At 44.0% G+C, this 19238-nt stretch overlaps 1 protein-coding gene across 1 annotated transcript; it reads left to right on the top strand.

Moving 5' to 3' along the window:
- The first annotated feature begins 2150 nt into the window (after positions 1 to 2150).
- VIM (vimentin) lies at positions 2151 to 17320 on the top strand. Its single transcript, XM_060248418.1, has 9 exons — positions 2151 to 2829; positions 3868 to 3928; positions 10437 to 10532; positions 12092 to 12253; positions 14136 to 14261; positions 15065 to 15285; positions 15372 to 15415; positions 16132 to 16217; positions 16969 to 17320. The coding sequence occupies exons 1-9, from the start codon at positions 2261 to 2263 to the stop codon at positions 17005 to 17007; spliced, it is 1404 nt and encodes a 467-aa protein (XP_060104401.1). The 5' UTR covers positions 2151 to 2260; the 3' UTR covers positions 17008 to 17320.
- Positions 17321 to 19238: the final 1918 nt, after the last annotated feature.

Raw genomic sequence — 19238 nt, 5'->3', positions numbered from 1 at the left:
TGTCAAATGATCACCTTGTTAGAAGCACTTCTGCAACATTGATATCAGACATGTTTGGGAAGTGATGCATTAGTCATCTAAATTCTCTGTAACAAGTCCACATCCAAATCTAATACACTGTTGTGGTTTCAGCCTCAGGAGGTTTCCTCTAATTCAAGTGGCTCTTCTACTGAAGGAAGATCCACTTAATCTGGAGGAAGGCTTCCAACAGCTCAACAGAGTGACAGCATAGGGACGGGACCATATTACCTCCCCCCCCAATAAAATCTTGTTACAGTGCTTGCCATTGTGTGCTAAATTGAGAAGTGGACCCCTGAAATACTTGTGATTTTTTCACCACCCCATCTTCCATGTTCAATCCAACAGAACCATGTGATAAAATGATCTAGTCAGGTGTATAAAATCAGGAATGATGTCACGATTCTTACTTTTTCATAAATCTTATACTGCATCCTTTAATTATACTAATCAATAATCAAAATAACCAAGGCATGTAACTGCTGCTATAGGTTTGTTACTAAGAAAACATCTTCTGGACTTGAGATTTCTGGTCCATCAATGATTACTTATTCCATTATGTCTCTTCAAACTCTTTGTTTTCTTTCCGATTTTCCTTAAGGGCTAAACCAGGGGTGGCTAAACTTGCTTAATATAAGAGCCACACAGAATAAACATCAGATGTTTGAGAGCCACAAAACAGGAAGAAAGGCAAATAGATGGGGAAGAGGTGGAAAGAAAGCAACTTTAACTTTAAATGCAGCCTCAACTTTAAATGCATGACTGGCTTGGAGAAGTGATTTAAAGAGAGAAATGCCTTCTCCAAGCTAGCTGACAGGATGGTGAGGGCTTTGAGAGCCACACAATATGTGTGGAAGAGCCACATGTGGCTCCCCAGCCACATTTTGATCACCCCGTGTTATGGGATAAGTGTTCTGCAGCTCACTCAGCCAGAAGCTGAAATTCTGAAACAATTTCTTCGCTAGATGCTAGTCTTTCCCCACCCTTTAGCTAAGCGTCATTATTACAAATTTAAGGGCAAAGCTGATGTCACTGTGTTTTAGCTACGCTTCACTGCTTGTCCTGCTTTCCCAAGTGGTTAGTGCCAGGAGGGTTCAGCGGCCCAGCGGCTGCAGCCAAAGGCTTTCTTGAGTGCGGAGGCTTCCACAATCTCTACTGAAGCCACCAGCCACCGCTCCCATTTCCCTTTCCAGTTCCACTAGTCCCTAAAGCAGAAGCAAACAAAACCTTGCACAGCGCCCCAGCTGATCACGCCAGCAAAACAGCCCAAGCGCCGCCCGGCAGCCAACTAACGGAACTCGGCGTCTCTCGCCCATCAGATAGCTCCGCGGCTGCCATGTGAAGGCGACTGATACCCTCCCCCTTCTTCTCGCTGCGCCGGAGGAGCCCGGCTGGCCCCAGATGACGCTCGCTCTTCTCCAGCTGGTGGGGAGCGGAAACTCTCCTCGGGGCAAAGGGAAAGGCCCCCGGTGCGACGAGAAGCCCCCCCCCCGTTGCTTCTCAAACTCTGATCAAAAAGATCGGAGGGGACCGACCGGGCCCCCGCCCTCGCCTTTCTGCATGAGGAACCCTCCTTCGCCTGCCCTCCCTCCCTCCCGCTTTTCAGCTTACTCGCAGCAAGCCCCCAAACTTCTGAGCCCCCCTCCCTTTTTCCCCTCCTCAGTTCTGCAGCCACGCTTTGCTGGTCTTCGGTTCTGCTCCCCTCCCTGCCTGCCCCGCTGCCCTCCTCCTCCTCCTTTTTCTTCCAGCTCTCCATCTGTTTCCACTCTCCTCTCCGCGGGATGACCACAAAGCAGGACTTCAGCCTGCATGGGAGAGCAGCCCCTCCTCTCCCGCCAGGCCCCCCCTCTCCTCCCCTCCCCACTGGGCAGCTTCTGTCCCCCATGACTCATCTCCCCGTCCCCCCCGCCCTCGCCTCCCTCCCCCCCCCTCTTTGCAAGCCGACTGGGCCGGGGCTGCTGGGAATGCCGCCACCCCCTTCCTCCCCCACCCCGTCTGTCTGTCCCAGCGGACCCCCCTCGGCCGAGGCCAGCCGCGTCGCCGCCTCTGGTTGGCCGCTCTCGGGATTGGCGGGCTGCAGCGCTCGGCGGAGGGCGTGTCAGGGCTATAAAGGCGAGCCGGGCGCCCGCGCAAACTCTCCAGCGCCTCTTCGGCTCCAGCAGCGCGCCTCGGCTGAAGTCTTCGAAGTCGCCGCCGCCGCCGCCACCTCGGGACCGCCCGTCCCCCTCGGATTACGCCCGCCATGAGCTTCACCACGACCAACCGCAGCTCCTCTTACCGCCGCATGTTCGGGGGCGGCAGCCGGCCCAGCACCTCGGGCAGCACCCGCCATGTCACCTCCTCTAGCCGCTACTCTCTGGGCAGCGCCATCCGGCCCAGCAGCGTGCGCCTGGTCTCCTCGGCGCCCGGCGGCGGCGGCGTCTACGCCACCCGGGCGTCCTCGGTGCGGTTGCGCAGCAGCTTCCCGCAGCAGGTGCGCCTCGTGTCCGACGCCGGCGTGGACTTCTCCCTGGCCGACGCCATCAACACGGAGTTCAAGGCCAACCGCACCAACGAGAAGGCCGAGCTGCAGGAGCTCAACGACCGCTTCGCCAACTACATCGACAAGGTGCGCTTCCTCGAGCAGCAGAACAAGATCCTGAGCGCCGAGCTCGACCAGCTGCGCGGCAAAGGCACCTCCCGCCTGGGCGACCTCTACGACGAGGAGATGCGCGAGCTCCGCCGCCAGGTGGACCAGCTCACCAACGACAAGGCCCGCGTGGAGGTCGAGAGGGACAACCTGGCCGACGACATCCTGCGCCTCCGAGAGAAGTAAGGCAAGGGGCTGGGGCGGGCCCCGCTTAGCCGCTGCCCTTCAGGCCCACTGCTTCGTTGAGCAAGTGCCCAACTCGACTCAGAAGTGTCTCAGTCGAAGCCCATTGAGTTCCCTGGGCTTGGACTAGGAACATAACTCAGCTGGACTGTAAATTCCTCCAAAGCGGCTCTCCCCCCTCCCTTTGTTGAAGTCCTGAGCGCAGCTGTCCGTCTGTGCCTGCCCAGAGCTTCAGCCGCGAGCCAGGGTTAGCATCAGATAGTGATATCCCCTCACTGCCTTCCCAGAACTGATTCAGCAGCCCTGGATGCTTTCTGGGGTTTCTTTCTGGCATTCAGGAGCCTGGTGGTTTGAGTTATGAGAGTCAAAATTATCTTTCTGTATGTAGTGAGGTTAGGCAGATGCAGGAAAGTCTAAAAGATCTAGATTTTTGCTGATGGCTGAAAGAGAGAGCACTAAAAGTGCATTTTTTTGTAGTTCTTTCCTTACTTTGAGGCACAAAGATCAAACAATATTAACTCGTTTTGCAGTTTCTTTCTCCTTTTCTTGTTGTGCCTATTTATTCCCTCGCTTTAAAGTTATGTAGTGGGTTTTCTGAGAAGTTTATGGTGGTTTGCAAACTCTTGAAACTTGCCATGTCAGTGCCAAAATTGCAGCATCTGGAACTGAGCTGCATGAACTATCTGCATAGTGGACTTAATCTAATTTTCTGAATGATTCAGCTTTAACAGAATGTGAACTTGCAGGATTAGGCAAATAAACCTGCTATATAGGTGAAATAATTGGTAACATTTCTGGCCAGAGGTGTTTTATTGGATTTGATTTTGTTTATAACAAATCTATACTAAATCTGGTTGTTCATCAATAAAAGTGAAGCCTCAACCACTTCAGTGAAGGAAGGGAGTACTATTGTCTAAAGGCCCCCCCCCCTTGGTCTCTTTACTCATGACTCTCATGGGTGTGGCTGATTGTCCATCACATTGTGCTGTGGGTAGTTTGCACTTAGTTAACTTCCACTTTCTGCTTTCATTTTCCAGACTTCAAGATGAGATACTTCAGAGAGAAGAAGCTGAAAACACTTTGCAGTCTTTCAGACAGGTTTGTAGTATCTCTCCTCCGCCCCTGCCTGCCCTAAACTTTGAGGAGTTGCATGAATTGCAGAAGGAACTCCTTGAAAGCAGGATTTGAAAGGCCACCTAGTGGCTGGAAACATTTTGGATCTTTACTAGGAAATAAAGAACCATGCTTTCTTTATTGCAGCTTTGACTGTTTTGGAGCCTGATAAACTTAGTTATTTGCTGAGCAGTTCTTTTTTTTTCTTCTTTACTGAGCAATTCTAAAGTCTTGGGTTTGCAGAGAGGTAACTAGATCAGTAAATTTGGCATGGTGGAATGTGACATGGCTTGGATTTGTGGTTGCACAAGATTAACACAAATCCCAGAGGGATAGCTATCAACTCCATCATCCTGGCAGCATTATATGTGTTATGACACATGTGAAGTGCAGTGAAGCTGAGAAACCAGAACCTTCCTGGGGCTCTAGCTATGAGTGACTGTGAGACCCAGCATTTCATATGCTAGAGCCCCTGTTCTGTAAGCTGTGTATTCAGCTTTCGGTTTTCTGCCTAGATTTAGCAATGCTAGTTGTATTCATGTAAGTATTAGCTTCCAGCAGATCCAAGAACACGTCTTAAGAGCCCAGAATCGTCTCTGTTTTATATAAGTGTATCCTGCTCCGCAGGTCAGTTTCGAGCAACCAGTTCTGATTGGTAAAGGGTGAAAGGGAGCCAGCCATCTGTTCACTTGATTGAAAGGTATTAATGGTTTCTATGGGATTCACTATGGAATGCAGATGCAGGCATTACCACAAGTGTGGCGGCAGCAGACTGAAATAATAGAAGCTTTTGTGTTCTGGGGCGCTTGTAGCAAGCTGCATTCTTACTGAATGTGCAGTGATGCAAGCTTCTTTTAGAAAATCCAGGAATTAAAGCATTGGTCACTTTTTACTTGATATGAACTCTAAGTGGGTGTAGAACACAATTTATAGCTTTAAGCTTGCTGATGCAAAGACTTAAGTTAAAATCAATCTTTTGACACTTTTCTCTCGCACACTAGGCTTCTTATTGTTCTCCAGTAGACTTTGCAATTTGACTTTCAAACTGAGGAAGACAGCAGAAATAGAAGTAGTAAGCTACTTGGGGTCATCTTTGTTTTCCCTGATATTGTTAGCCCATTTTGCTGGGGGCAAGGAGACTGGTTTTGGCTCAACTATGTGCTGGACAAGTTCATTTTCAATAATGAGTTGTAACGTTTTAAGGTCTCTAATCATAGTAGGGATTACGAATAAAGGAATTTTTTGATGCACAGCAATATCAACAAGGTTCTAATTTAAATAGAGCAAGCTTCTAGGATGCCAAATTCTGTATGTGTATGTTCAAAGCTGTGTTTTAGTTATGACCTTTTAAATATAATAGTTTATTGGAAAGGGGGGGAAATACAGTGTTCCACTATAAGGAGATGCAAAGTGAGAGCCTAGGTGGAGATCAAGGGGTAAGGAAGGAGGGAGCAAACATCTGTGACAATGGAGGATTAAAAGTTCTGGTCAGAATAGATGGCAAAGCAAATGGACTTCAAAGTACATGCATTTATTTTCAGGAAATATTGTTTCTTTCTTACTTAAAAACTAGCAACCAGATGTGCATTTTGTGATAGATAACTTGGATCTTGTTCCCATTTAAGTGATTTGGTTTAGTGGTAGAATTTCATTTGGAGTACTGTCCAATTCCGGCCACCATACCTCAAAAAAGATACAGCATTGGAAAAAGTGCAGAAAAGGGCAACTAGAATGATTAAAGGGTTGGAATACTTTCCCTATGAAGAAAGGTTAAAATGCTTGGGACTGTTCGGCTTGGAGAAAAGTCAACTTAGGGGTGACATGATAAAGGTTTACAAGATTATGCATGGGATAGAGAAAGAAATAAGTTCTTTTTTTCCTTTCTCACAATACAAGAACTCATGGACACTCAATAAAATTGCTGAGAAATTGAGTTAGAATAGATAAAAGGAAGTATTTCTTCACCCAAAGGGTGATTAACATGTGGAATTGCCACAGGAGGTGGTGGTGGCTACAAGCATAGACAGCTTCAAGAGGAGATTGGATCAACATATGGAGCAGAGGTTCATCAGTGGCTATTAGCCACAGTGCATTGTTGGAACTCTCTGTCCTGGCCTCGCTGATGGACCTCCTGATGGCACCTGGGGTTTTTTGGCCACTGTGTGACACAGATGGTTGGACTGGATGGGCCATTGGCCTGATCCAACATGGCTGCTCTTATGTTCTTAATCTGATTCTGGCAAGTCAGTAGTTGGTCTCAAAATTGAATGTGTGCAGTTTAGTTGCCCGCTTCATGGAATTTCAATTTTTGATAGAAAGTTTACAATTTAATGTAAAGGAATGTGTTCTTAGTTGGTTTGACTCTCAGTTGTTGGGTTGTGGCAGCTGAAACTAAAGAGGGAATTACAAGCATCAGGTAGCCCACAAGCCAGATATATCTAATTTTTTTTCTTGTTGCTGGCTCCCATAAGACTCAAACTTTGACAATGTATGCACCAGCTTTGATGCTTTTGTATCAGCATTCCCGATTTTGCAGAGAGTTGTAACCTGAGTGGCTGAGATCTATATGGGACTGGTCAGGTTGTTCATGGCCCTGTGTTAGTGGTGAGTTTGAGACAGGGTTGCCAGCTCTAACTCAGAAAATTTTAGGAGACTTTGGGAGTAGAGCCAAGAGACTTTCCCATTCCCTAAAATAAATAAATAAAAATATAGCAGTTCAGTTCCTCTGAATACAGACCTTATTTCCTCATCCCCCAGCAGCTGCACATCCACTAAATGAAAGTGAACACACACACTCACAAAGCAGCCAAAACAAACAGTTTGCAAGCCCACATTTTTGTGACCTACTGGGGCAATTTATTCAGGGGAAATGTTGACTTTAACCATATGCTGTATTCAGCCAAGTTCTTCAGGCTGACACAGGGAAACTAAAGGTTCTAGTTTACTCTTCACTCTCTATTTTACTGTGCAAATGACTTCTGAAAGGAATGTATGGAGGGACTGTGCTGGTTTCCCTTCCTTTCTCACAGCTCACTGGGAACAGCCACATTGTTCTTCTGGCGTGCTCCACCCTCATTCAGCCTGGCTCTTACAGAGATTTAAAGGCACACATACCTTCCAAAAAGCAAGCAGTTTCCAAGCTCCTTCTAGCCTTCCAAGGTGGAAAGGCACATGGTGGCTCTTGGGGTGAGGAAATTGCAAAACTGGGGACTTGGGGACAGGCAAGCCTGGTTTGGGAGCATTCTTTGCTTTTACGCAGGATAGCTTCTGCAGTCCAGATTGAGTTGCCTAGGCCCCCTTTGTAAGAATGGGGTAATGCAAGGCACAGTCATCACTCTGAGCCTTCAGTTAGCCATGTGGGCATGCCCCAAGTTTTTGCTTCAGGTAAAAAGGACTCCTGAGTTCTCTGAGGCTGCTTCACACATAAGATTCTAAAATCAGTTTCCTAGCAAGTCCTGCAAGCAGGTTAACAGGATGTGGCCCACATCTGAGCCAGTTTCTTTGTTAATGTTGGCTGGTGGTTATAGTATCTTGACAATTTTGTGGATTGCTATAAATTTGCATTTAATGCTGCTGTTATACTGTAAACTAAAAGCATACTATAGGTATCCAGGATTTCTTGAACACATGGAGAACTTAGAAATGAAGTTTATACATTTGTGGGAGAAGACCATGGTTTCATCACTTGTGTATTGCAGCCATTCTTTATAGTAAATGTGGGAGCACATACAGCCGGGGCTGCATGAACTGCACTGGCTACCAGTTATTTACCGGATTCGTTACAAAGTGCTGGTCATTACCTTTAAAGCCCTATATGGCCGAGGACCGGCCTACCTTAGGGACCGTCTCTCCCCACACGAACCCCAGAGAGCACTGAGGTCAGCAGGGAAGAACCTGCTGACCATCCCCGGGCCAAAAGAGGTAAAACTCCAAAGTACCCGCACTCGGGCTTTCTCTGTTATGGCTCCACAATTATGGAATCAACTTCCAGAAGAAATGCGGGCCCTGTGGGACTTTGAACAGTTCCGCAGGGCCTGCAAGACCATCTTGTTTCAAATGGCCTTTGCTCAGCCGCCCTGAGTCCGCTTCCGGAGAGGGCGGGATATAAATGGAAAGAAAGTAATAAATAAATAAATAGAACTGCTAAGTAAAGTTTGCCATCTAGGTAATTAGCACAAAAACATTAATTTTACTGTTTTTAGAATTTTAATTGATTTTAACTAATTGTAGTTAAAAAGTTGTATTGTATAATGTATATTGAATTCTTGTTGTTAGCCGCCCTGAGCCTGCTTAGGCAGGGAGGGCGGGATACAAATAAAAGGTGATTGATTGATTGATAAATATAAAGTTGGTCTTTAACAATTCTCTGCATCTTGGGTTATATAAATCTGATAGTCCCTGGACCCTACCCTGCCTGGTTTCCCTCTCTTCTCCTGTTTGTCTTCTAAAGCTTTTAGAGATATGAATCTAACCAAGAAGGGCCACAGCATAATGGAAGAGTGTAGCAGGCTTGAATAAGATGAGTTGATCAGCTGTTACAGCAGATAGTGCTAGACTGAATCAAGTGATGTTTGTAACTGCAAAGCATCTTTGTATGCTGTTATATAGGTTGTGGGCATGATTAAAAATGACTTATGTTGACTTACAAAACGTATTGATCAGATGGGATTATCTAAAGCAGTGGTCCCCAACCTTTGTGGCACCGGGGACCGCCAGGGTGGGGGCACTGAATTTGGCCCCACCCCCCTGCGGCCACAACCTCACCGCCGCTGCCCCCACTGCACAGCCTCGTCCCCCATCCCAGCGCAGCCTCACCGCCCCTCCTGCAGCCTCGCCCCCCCCTGCGGTGCCTCCAGCACCTGCTGTTTTTACGATTTTAAGGCCAGGGAAGGGGTGAAGTGCCGGGGGAGGGGGAGGATGCTGTTGCCAACAGGCGTCCCCGGGGGTTGGGGACCCCGATCTAAAGAATGGTAGCTACTTAAGCACTGAACTGATTTTTGAAGATAGTTTCAGGTGGTAGCAATGTTAGCCTGTAGCAAAGTTTGAGTCCAGTGGCACCTTTATAACCAACAGTTTTATTCAAGGTTATAGCTTTTGTGCATATGTACACTTCTTCACATACAATGAAATGGAAGTTACCAGTCTGTGCACATAGAGGGTGAGCAGTAAAGTCCAGGGGAGGACAAAGTGAAGAAAATAAATGTCAAAACTGCTTATCATTCCTTTGCTACTTTCTCCCCCAGAATTAAACTCAAACAAATGGCAGCTGTTTAAATTAAGCTTGTTATTTCTGTTTGGTTCTTGAAACTGCTGCCATTGAGATTTTCTTCCCCTGGATAAGGTTTTAAAAGCAAAAACCTAAATTCATTCAAAAAGTTAAATGCATGTAGCAGTGGAACTGGCAATATATTTCCAGGTTGTGATTTAATAGCAAGCCACTGTTTGTGACTTCTTAAACAGAGATTTAAGGCTAAATAGAACTAAACCCACCCCTCCCACAGTATAAAGGTATCAAACTGAAATGGCTGGTGTAACATCCATTAGGAGCCGCTACCACCAATTACTAAATGCCTGAAGTCTTTGTAAAGTGCTGTTTGAAAAACTTGATTGTATGAGCCCCATTAGAAATGGCTGAAATGGTGGTAAACTTTGACCCTTGGGGCAGCTGGAACACTGGAAAGCTAAATGCACAACAGGTGTTAAGTCCCTGCAGATGGGGAAAGTTTAAGCTCTTTCTGTCTAGTCTGTGTGAATTGTTCTTGGCTAATCCTTTTCCATTAAACTGTGGGTTTTGGCATGAAATCACATTTCTGAACTGCACTGTTCAGTTTCTTTGTTGAAACAACTAGCAGATTTGCCCAACACAAACAAAAGCAGCTACTGATGAGAGCTCAAAATATCTTTTACGTGCTGCCAGATACATACAAAACAACATTTCTGTTGTGACCATAATTCCATTTAGTTTTCAGCCCTTTGACCAAAGTCCTAGTTCCTTAATGAAGCCAGTAATCTCTTCCTGCCAAACTTTGCCTTTTGTCTTAAGCAGGTAATTGGGGAGCACTTGACCTGTAGTTTCCTTTAGCTGTTTAAAAAGGGGTGCTGGCCTGTTTGGCACAGTACCCATAAGTCATTAAGGCAGCAGTTCTATGCATGGTGGGGACTAAGCCCCATTGAGTAGGCCAGGACCTGCTTCCCTGAATGTTTGTTTGGAATTGCCTGTCTAAAGCACCTGGAACATACTTGATTCTCATAACAATGTAAATTGTGCACAAGTATATTACTGCATCCCTTTTATTAAAGGATGTGCACAGTGCTGCAGCTGGAAAGAAGCCTGCCCCCAAAACTTTTTAAAAATTATTTCGTATGTTTAATGAGCAACATGTAGAGAGAAGGTGTTATCTCATTACCATTTAGACTGTAGCAATGCTAATAGGTGTAAATTTATTAAGTCAGAGTTGGCACAGGAATTTTATCTTTATTTTTGTCTTTTTAGGATGTTGACAGTGCCTCTCTGGCACGTCTGGATCTAGAACGCAAAGTTGAGTCACTGCAAGAAGAGGTTGTCTTCTTGAAGAAGCTTCATGATGAGGTAGGTGATGAGTATCAGCACCAAAATTTAGAATTCAGATTTAATGACTTCCAGAACTTGTGACTATTCAGAGTTCCGTTGAAGTAGATAGCGAGCTGCAGTATTCCCACAAGGCAAACCAGGTTTTCTTCTTCACCTTTTCCTAATGTTTACAGTCATCCAAAAGGACTTAAACAGATCTAGCAAGCAGTGTTCCCTCTAAGCTGAGTTAGTGTGAGCTAGTTTTTTAGCCTCCCAGCTCACACATTTTTGTCTTACATTACGAAGGATGGCCCCAGAGCAAACAATTTTATGCAGCAGCCAAATTGCTTGTTGACAACTTTAATGCCAGTAGCTCACAAAGTAGAATTTTTGCTCACAAGACCCCACAGTTTAAAGGTAACACTGCTAGCAAGTACGCTTAGATACTGAGCAGTAGTGGGCTAACAAACTTTATCCTTTGGCCTAATATGTCCCAATAAGGGGCCTAAGCAACATTATAAAATTTCTATATGAATCTACTAATCTTAAAAATTAAGTAGATGTTTGGTGGGTAAGTGTGTGGACTCTTATCTGGGAGAACCGGGTTTGATTCCCCACTCCTCCACTTGCTGCTGCTGGAATGGCCTTGGGGCAGCCATAGCTCTTGCAAGAGTTGTCGTTGAAAGGGCAACCTCTGTGAGAACTCTCTCAGCCCCACCTACCTCACAGGGTGTCAGTTGTGGGGGGGAAAGGAGATTGTAAGCCACTCTGATTCAGAGAGAACGGAGGGGTATAAATCTGCAGTCTTATATGTATAAGGAAGGAGTACAGTGGAATCAAATGTAAAATGAACTTTTTCCAATTGGACACAGGAAAGATGCATTCAACATATGAAATGTTGTGTCAATAGCAAATAGTAAACAAACAGCTAAAGGAGATAGAAAGCAGCTCTGCCCACTTTTCAGCTGGAAAGAACCCTTGTGAAAGTGCCTTCTGTTTTTAGCACCAGGAAGCCCCTAAATGAAGATAGGTTCTAATTATAAGAGAGCCCCATGGTGCATAGTGGTAAAGCTACAATGCTGCAGTCCCAAGCTCTGCTCACGACCTGAGTTTGAAACCAGCCGAAACTGGGTTCAGGTAGCCAACTCAAGGTTGACTCAGCTTTCCATCCTTCCAAGGTCAGTAAAATGAGTACCCAGCTTGCTGGGGGGAAAGTTTAGGTGACTGGGGAAGGCAATGGCAAATCACTCTGAAAACGTCTGTGAAAGCAACATCACCCCAGAGGCAGAAATGATTGGTGCTTGCACAGGGGACTACCTTTACTAATTATAAGCTTTGCTTTCACCATTTTTTCACTGCTTTTGGTCCCAGACTGTCTAGAGAATATCCTTCCCTTCAGTTTCCCAGGCAGCTCTTACTCCCTTTGGAGTCAATAAGATTTCAGATATCCAAAATAATAGCATTTAGAAATACTCTGAATGCTTCCAAGTCAACTTTGCACACCTCCGAGATGAGTTAAATGGAACTTAGTCAGACTGATTGCTGCTGTCTGTGTAATGAATGTTGTTGGTGAAGAACCATCTGTGTGTTTCTTGAAGGAAATCCGTGAGCTTCAGGTCCAGATCCAGGAACAACATATCCAGGTTGATATGGATGTTGCTAAACCTGATCTGACTGCTGCCCTGCGTGATGTGCGTCAGCAGTATGAAAGTGTTGCTGCTAAGAATCTTCAAGAAGCTGAAGAGTGGTACAAATCCAAAGTAAGTGATCTATTCAAAGGGAACATATTCTGTTATTCTGTGTTATTCAATTTCATCACTCCGACTGTGCTGGGTGGGGTTTTTAAATTTTTTTGAAGATTTTTTAAAAACTGAATGAAAAACTAACAACAAATAGTTAAAAGGGAAATAGAAATACAAAACTGAAGAAAAAAGAAAAGATAAAAAGAAAAAGGATAAGTAAAATAGGAAGAAGTGGCTTCCAATTTTGAATGTATTTATTTGATTTCTATTCCACCCTCTCCGTGAACAGGCTCAGGGTGGGTTACAATATCAGAAGCTACAACTTTTACATTAAAATGGTAAAAATATCAATTAAAAACAACACTAAACAATAATAAGTTAGCAGTTTCAGAATTTACAGGGTATGGCTTAGTCCATAGGCTTCCAAAGTTAATGGGCAAGCAGTTTGGCAGGTATTCAACAGCAGTGAAGCAGTTGGAGGAGAAGGGGACAATTGTACTGGATGTCTGCTGCCTCAGCTGAAAACCTGGTGGAATAGCTCCATTTTACAGGCCCTCCAGAACTGTAAAAGATCCTTCAAGGCCCCTGATCTCTGTTGGGAGCTCATTCCACTAGGTCAGGCCAGGGTTGAGAACACCCTGGCCCTAGTTGAGGCTAGATGGATGTCTTTCAGGCCAAGGATTATCAGCAGATGTTGACCAGCCAAATGTTGGTCCCTTCAGGGTACATAAGGGGATAAATTAATCTTCTGGATTAATTAACATCATTTGAATTGTGAACAAAGCAGGAAGGAGAGGGTGTTAATCTACACTAGACCTTAATGACACAGAATGACATCTGTCATATACCCTTAGTTTTCAGTCAGGAATGCCAAGTTCTTATGCTATTTGATGTGATGAGTATTTCCAGTGGCCTATAGATAGTAAAAAGAGCCACTTAGCAAGCTGTCAACTATAATTACAAGCCAAGCATTCCTTTAATGATAGATAGCCAACTCCCTTAAAGTCCTTGAAAATAAACTATCCACAATAGATGTGACGTTAGTATGCCAGGGATCAGAATGAATACCATGTTCTAAAATAAGCTGCAGTCTTCTGGGACCTTAAAGGCTATTTATTCTACCTTGTTCTAGAATAAAAACTTTGTTACCAGAAGACTCCTTTTGCAGCAAAAGTAAACTTGATTTTCTCCTCTGGAATTATCACTGCATTCAACTTTGTTTGCTGTCACAATCTGTGCAACATCTTCTGAGAGCCAGTCTGGTGTACTGGTTAAGAGCCATGGACTCGAATCTGGAGAACCGGGTTTGATTCCACACCCCTCCACATGAAGCCAGCTAGGTGACCTTGGGTCAGTCACAGTTCTCTCAGAGCCCCACCTATCTCACAGGAAAAAGGAATGGAAGATGATTGTGGGGAGAAGGGAAGGTGATTGTAAGCCGCTCTGAGACTCCTTTGAGTAGTGAAAAGCGAGCTATAAAAACCAATTCTTTTTCTTACTAGTCTTGAAGATACTGAGTAGCAACATGCTAAAATGTTAAATAGCCTGTCTATTGATGCAAGGCACATATCATTAATATGGTCATATTAAGAGTGGTATGAATTTCACATTGAGCTCTCTATGGAAGTATCAATTGCAGTGTACTCTCGTGGTTTTCTGTACACAAGTCCCATCTTGTTGATCTTACACAGATTGGCCTATTTAAAATTGGTTTTAATGGTATGAATGTACAATAGAGCTTTCCTGCTAAAAACTACAAATGAAAATAAAATCTGCAAATGAAGAAATTTTGTACTGGTTTTTATTCTTTGAACTCTTAATATCATATCATGGGTAACAGTGTAATGAATCTCTTGCTCTTGAAACGCTCCTCAAATTGCTAAGCCTACTGTGTTAATAGTTTGCAGATCTCTCTGAAGCAGCTAGCAGGAATAATGATGCCCTGCGCCAGGCCAAACAAGAAGCAAATGAATACCGCAGGCAAATTCAGTCTCTCACCTGTGAAGTGGATGCACTTAAAGGAACTGTAAGTGAGAGACTCTGCTTGAATGAAAATAATTGCGCTGCCTCGCTCTTCTCTCTCTCTCTCTCTCTCCCTCTCTCTCAAAAAACAAGTAGTCGTAGTACCAGTGCTGTACTGTTTTGTGCTTAGAAATTAAATTCACTGATTTTTGCCAAAACAAACATGTGCACACCAAAGCTGTACATAGGTAAAATATGGAGGAAGATACTTGGTTAAACTTTGGCTAGTTTCATCTACTTGAATTATTAGCTGGCCATAGTTTCAGGCAGAACTCTTTCCCAGCTTTGTTTCCAGAGTTTTTAACCGAAGGCAGCAAGAACTGAACCTAGAATCTTGTGATGTGTATGTTCTGTCACTGAGCTCTGACTCCTGTAGGTACCTGATGTGGCATTGTGATTAGACTGTCAGATGAGGATCTGGGAGACCCTTTGTTCAGCTTCCTTTCTGCCATGACATTTGCTGAATGATATTAGGCCAGTTGGTCTTGGTTATGGTGAGATAGAACTGGGGATAGAATAGTCACAAATGTCACCCTGAGCTCCTTGGAGGAAGGGTGGGATAAAAATGCTAGACAGACTTAGAGTCTCTACAGAGCAATACAGCAGAAGTGCAAGCAATCATGCTCTTCCTACTGTTTATGAAGGAATTGTTTAACTTTCACCTTGAAAACATCAACATTATTGGAAAACTGCACTTGAAATAGAAGTTGTAAGCCATTGATTTTACTGGTTAATAAATGTGCTACTATAAGTGAACAGCAAGACACGAATGAGATTTCATTATGTACTACTTAAAAACCTCCACAGAATGAATCCCTGGAACGCCAGATGCGTGAGATGGAAGAGAACTTCTCTCTTGAATGTGCTAACTATCAAGACAATATCGCCCGTCTCCAGGAGGAGATCCAAAACATGAAGGAAGAAATGGCTCGCCACCTCCGCGAGTACCAGGATCTGCTGAATGTAAAGATGGCTCTAGATATTGAGATTGCCACCTACAGGAAACTGCTGGAGGGAGAGGAGAGCAGGTACTAGCTGGGATTGAGATTGTGCAAGCACACTGAAAGCCATCACAAACGGCATCTAAATATACTTTATGCTTTTTGTTTTACAGAATTAGTATGCCTCTTCCTACTTTTGCTTCCCTGAACCTGAGGGGTGAGTAGCTTTCTGCTGTCCAGGAAATAGTCCTAGTTTTTCATGTAGAAGTAAACTAGCATTTGCGTGTGACCTTGACTCTAGTGTGGCTTCCAAAGTTCTAATGTGCCTAAATGGTTTGGAGGGGTCTGGAATTGAAAGAGTTCTAAAACTGCCTATGACTGCCTTGTGTAGACTGTAGTCTAGTTCAGAACAAAGTACAGTCACTGCAGTGTATACACTCGGGGATTTATTTATTAAAACAATTACATCCTGCTTTTCCTAGCGGCCCAAGGCAACTAACAATGTTTTAAAACATACAAGGGGAAAATAACCTTTTCTGAAGTATACCGACAGTCTATTTTCCATTAAAAGCTCTGGCCAAAATGGCCTTGGAACACCTCCTACATAACAGCACCATTTTTGAGAGATACATCAGAAAAGGAATGGGCTCCAGTTGATGCCAGGTGGGCTATTCTAAGCGGGGGAACAACTGGCAGGTGACAGTCTGAGGATTGTAGCTGGTAGGCAGGGCTTATATGAGAAGGGCTGCTGATCCTGTATAGGGACAGGAAGTTAATTTGCAGTGGGACTCCTTCCAACTTGGAAGTCTATGGGTAGCATGATTTTTGATGGCTTGCATAGAATAGGACTTTGCAGTATGGCTCTAGCATCATTATTGATATAGCATATGTCAGGAGTGAACCTTCTTTACAGTGGTGCTCTTCTGTTTGCAGAAACAAACCTTGAGTCAGTCCCAATCGTGGACACCCATTCAAAGAGGACACTCCTCATCAAGACTGTTGAAACTAGAGATGGACAGGTGAGTGCAAGGAATGTTTCTTGTGAGTGAGTTCTTTAGTTCTTGTTGACATTTTTGAATGAGTACAGATTTTCAGATAAATTTCTCTCCTCTCCATATTTTGCATTCATCTCCTACGGGAATTAAGATACTTGTAGTAAAGCTCTAGTAAAGCTTGGGGTGGGGTATCAACTGAGCCTTTACCTGCTCATTTCAAAGTTTTCTCTACCACATGAACAGAAATGTCACACTGAATGCTGTGCTTAATATGTTGAAGCAATTTCAAAGGCAAGTCAGAGCATGGGGGTGTACAGCATGGGGAGACTGAAGGGTGTGGCCAAGGGGGGGGCAAGCTGCTGCTGTAGAATTGCATTTTCCACCCTTTGTCCACACTGTGGTCAGAACAACAAGCCTTTATTGGCTATAAATAAAATAAATATTTCAGGATCAGTTCTATGCTTCAAGTGCATGGCACTGAGATCCTTTTTAGCCAGTTCACATACCTGGTCAAACCATCCATTATCCTTTTTCCTAGGTTTACCTTTAGGAGGAGACAAATTTGAACAGAATTGAACTTCCTTTTTCCCTTGACTGTCAATCTAATTTTCAGAGCTTCTGAGTTTAGCCCTGCCTATGAGATGTTTCTAGTCATAATCCCTAGTGGAATAATAGGCAGGAAACGTTGCTTTCCCATTGACTGTTGAAGAACGGGTGGGGGCAGTGGAGAATGTCTAACTTCACTACTAATATAGTCTGTCATTTGTGTTCCTAGGTTATCAATGAAACTTCTCACCACGATGACCTGGAGTAAAGGAACAACAGCACATCACTCTTGTGCAGAAATGAAGCCTTACCAGCAAGACTTAAAAGACAAACAGCTTTCAAGTGCCTTTCTGCAGTCTTTTCCAAGAGCGCAAGATGGTTATGCTAGAAGAGATAGGTCTTAGATCTTGCAAGCTGACTCTCTTGGTGGTTTAGAAGAGCTTACAAAAAGGAGTCTAGTTCACTGATAGCAATATCCTGTGCTGCAATACTGTTTTTAAGTTTCTGAATTGAATAAAACTTCTTTTTCCAGCACAGTATGAGCAACCTGTCACTGCTTCAATAAACACTTGGGAAATGGCTTTCTAATGTGTTCTTATTTATGGCATGGTATTAAACAGCTGTTGGGAAACTAAACACTGTGGGCTGGTAACAGGCAGAAATGCTCTGTCGTTTTTTTTTCTGAGAGCTGCTTTGCCTGTGAAGCACAGGTTACTCCTCAGAGGCGCTGTGGTGCTTGCATAAGTGTAGACAGAGGTTTACTATCCCTCATTCCTTCCCTATAAACTTGGATACTGTAAGGATCTGCTTCCTGAAAGCTGATGCCCTTCTTTCTTGATGCTTATCCCCTTGTTTAGGAATATGAAGAGGAATCTTTGACATAAAATTGAATTGTGGAGATATTGTGACTTTCCAGCATTCAAACCCCAATATTTTTCATTTGGGAAAATGGCTTCTTTCCCCTCATCAGTGGAACTTCAGCTGAAATTGTGATTTCTGCATCAGATAATTTTACTGGGCAGTGCGTCTGTTCTTCCATCGCACCTTTCAAACGGAGGAAGTAGCCTACTGGAAGTGGCAAAACCCAGTAAAGTGGTTCCCATTTGCCTTAGTTTCTATTCTTTTTATGCATTTCTTTGATTCAGTCTTTTTTCCAGTGCATGCCTGTTTCTATGGCTACTTGTGCACTGTGTGACTGTAAGCTTAGTCCTTTGACAAAAGATAAACAGGACTGACCCTGCTCCCTATTATATAAATACACATAAATGCTGCCTGTGCTTTATGAATGCTGGGATACTCAGGAATGTGTGCTCCTGGCGTTCTACTCACAGAAGTGCTGCAACTTTAATTATTCCACTCTTTTTCCTCTTGTAATTTTCTAGAGTTTATTCCTCTGGCTTGTGCTTGGGGGAAAAAAAGGGTTAATACACCACGACCAGGAAACAAGGTTAATACTCCACGACCCCAAGCACTGTTTTAGCAAAAGCTTCAGGTCAAGAGGCCTTTCTAACTTTCAGACCATGGAGAGCTCTCTAATGCTCATTGACACTACTAGGCTCTTTCTGACAGTGTTAGGAGAGCTCAGATTGCTATGTCACCCTCAAGGATAATTTGAAAGGGCTCCAACAAGTCTAGGAAAAGAAAACAAGATCCACTGGGAGCGTTGGTTGTAATTAAATGCCTCACTATGGCAGCTTAGCTGCCTGTGGAGGGACACAAATGAGTGGTTCCATGTGTGGCTGGAAATCCTAGATAATAGAATCTTGGATAATGAAATATAATAACTGATAGATATAAAAGGTTTCTGGTTTTTTACTCATTCTACCATCATTGCCTTTGGGGTGTTTTTAACAATGGTCTTTACATCAGCGTTAAACAGGTTAGTTTAACAAAAGTGACAGCGTTTGTGGTTGGTTTAGCTTCTGCTCATTTATTTTTGCAGCTGAGTGCTTGTTTTTTTCTGAGATCTGCTTGTGAAGCACAGGTTACTCCTCAGAGGCTGTGGTGCTTGCATGACTGGAGAAAGAGATTTATTGTCCCTCATTCCTTTCCTACTGACTTGGATAATGGAGGGAACACAGTCAATTACTGTGGCTCCTGCAAGTTAAATATTATATGCAGTAGTGTGAGTATTGTACATCAATACATGAGTCAGGTGAGAGCCACAGTAAATTGTCTTCAAATAAACTTAAGGATTTATTGTGGGATAGGCTACAAGAGGGTTTGAGAGTGAGGGCATTTGGTTACATTGGAGGTAAACAATTCTGATGAAAGGAGACAAAATGTCTGTTAGGTTATTAGGACAGCTAGTGAAAATAGGGCTGTACAGTGCTTATCACCTGGTTCAAAAAAGGACACTAGAGCTAGAAAAGGGTAACAAATGATCCGGGGCCTAGATCACCTTCCTACAGAAGAAAGGCTAATGATTTGGATCCGCTGGAACATTTCTACTGGCATGATTACTTCTGCTTTTTCCACTTTGTTGCAAATCTGACTCTT

Source organism: Heteronotia binoei, chromosome 10, assembly GCF_032191835.1.
Source record: "Heteronotia binoei isolate CCM8104 ecotype False Entrance Well chromosome 10, APGP_CSIRO_Hbin_v1, whole genome shotgun sequence".
Lineage (NCBI taxonomy): Eukaryota > Metazoa > Chordata > Lepidosauria > Squamata > Gekkonidae > Heteronotia > Heteronotia binoei.
The sequence above is the reverse complement of the archived record's forward strand: the minus strand, read 5'-3'. Positions and strand labels throughout refer to the sequence as shown.

Coding starts and splice junctions, on each gene's coding strand:
- VIM (XM_060248418.1), top strand. CDS start 2,261: ATGAGCTTCACCACGACCAACCGCAGCTCCTCTTACCGCCGCATGTTC. Junction 14,262..15,064: donor TGGATGCACTTAAAGGAACT/GTAAGTGAGAGA, acceptor AAACCTCCACAG/AATGAATCCCTGGAACGCCA. Junction 15,416..16,131: donor TGCTTCCCTGAACCTGAGGG/GTGAGTAGCTTT, acceptor TTCTGTTTGCAG/AAACAAACCTTGAGTCAGTC.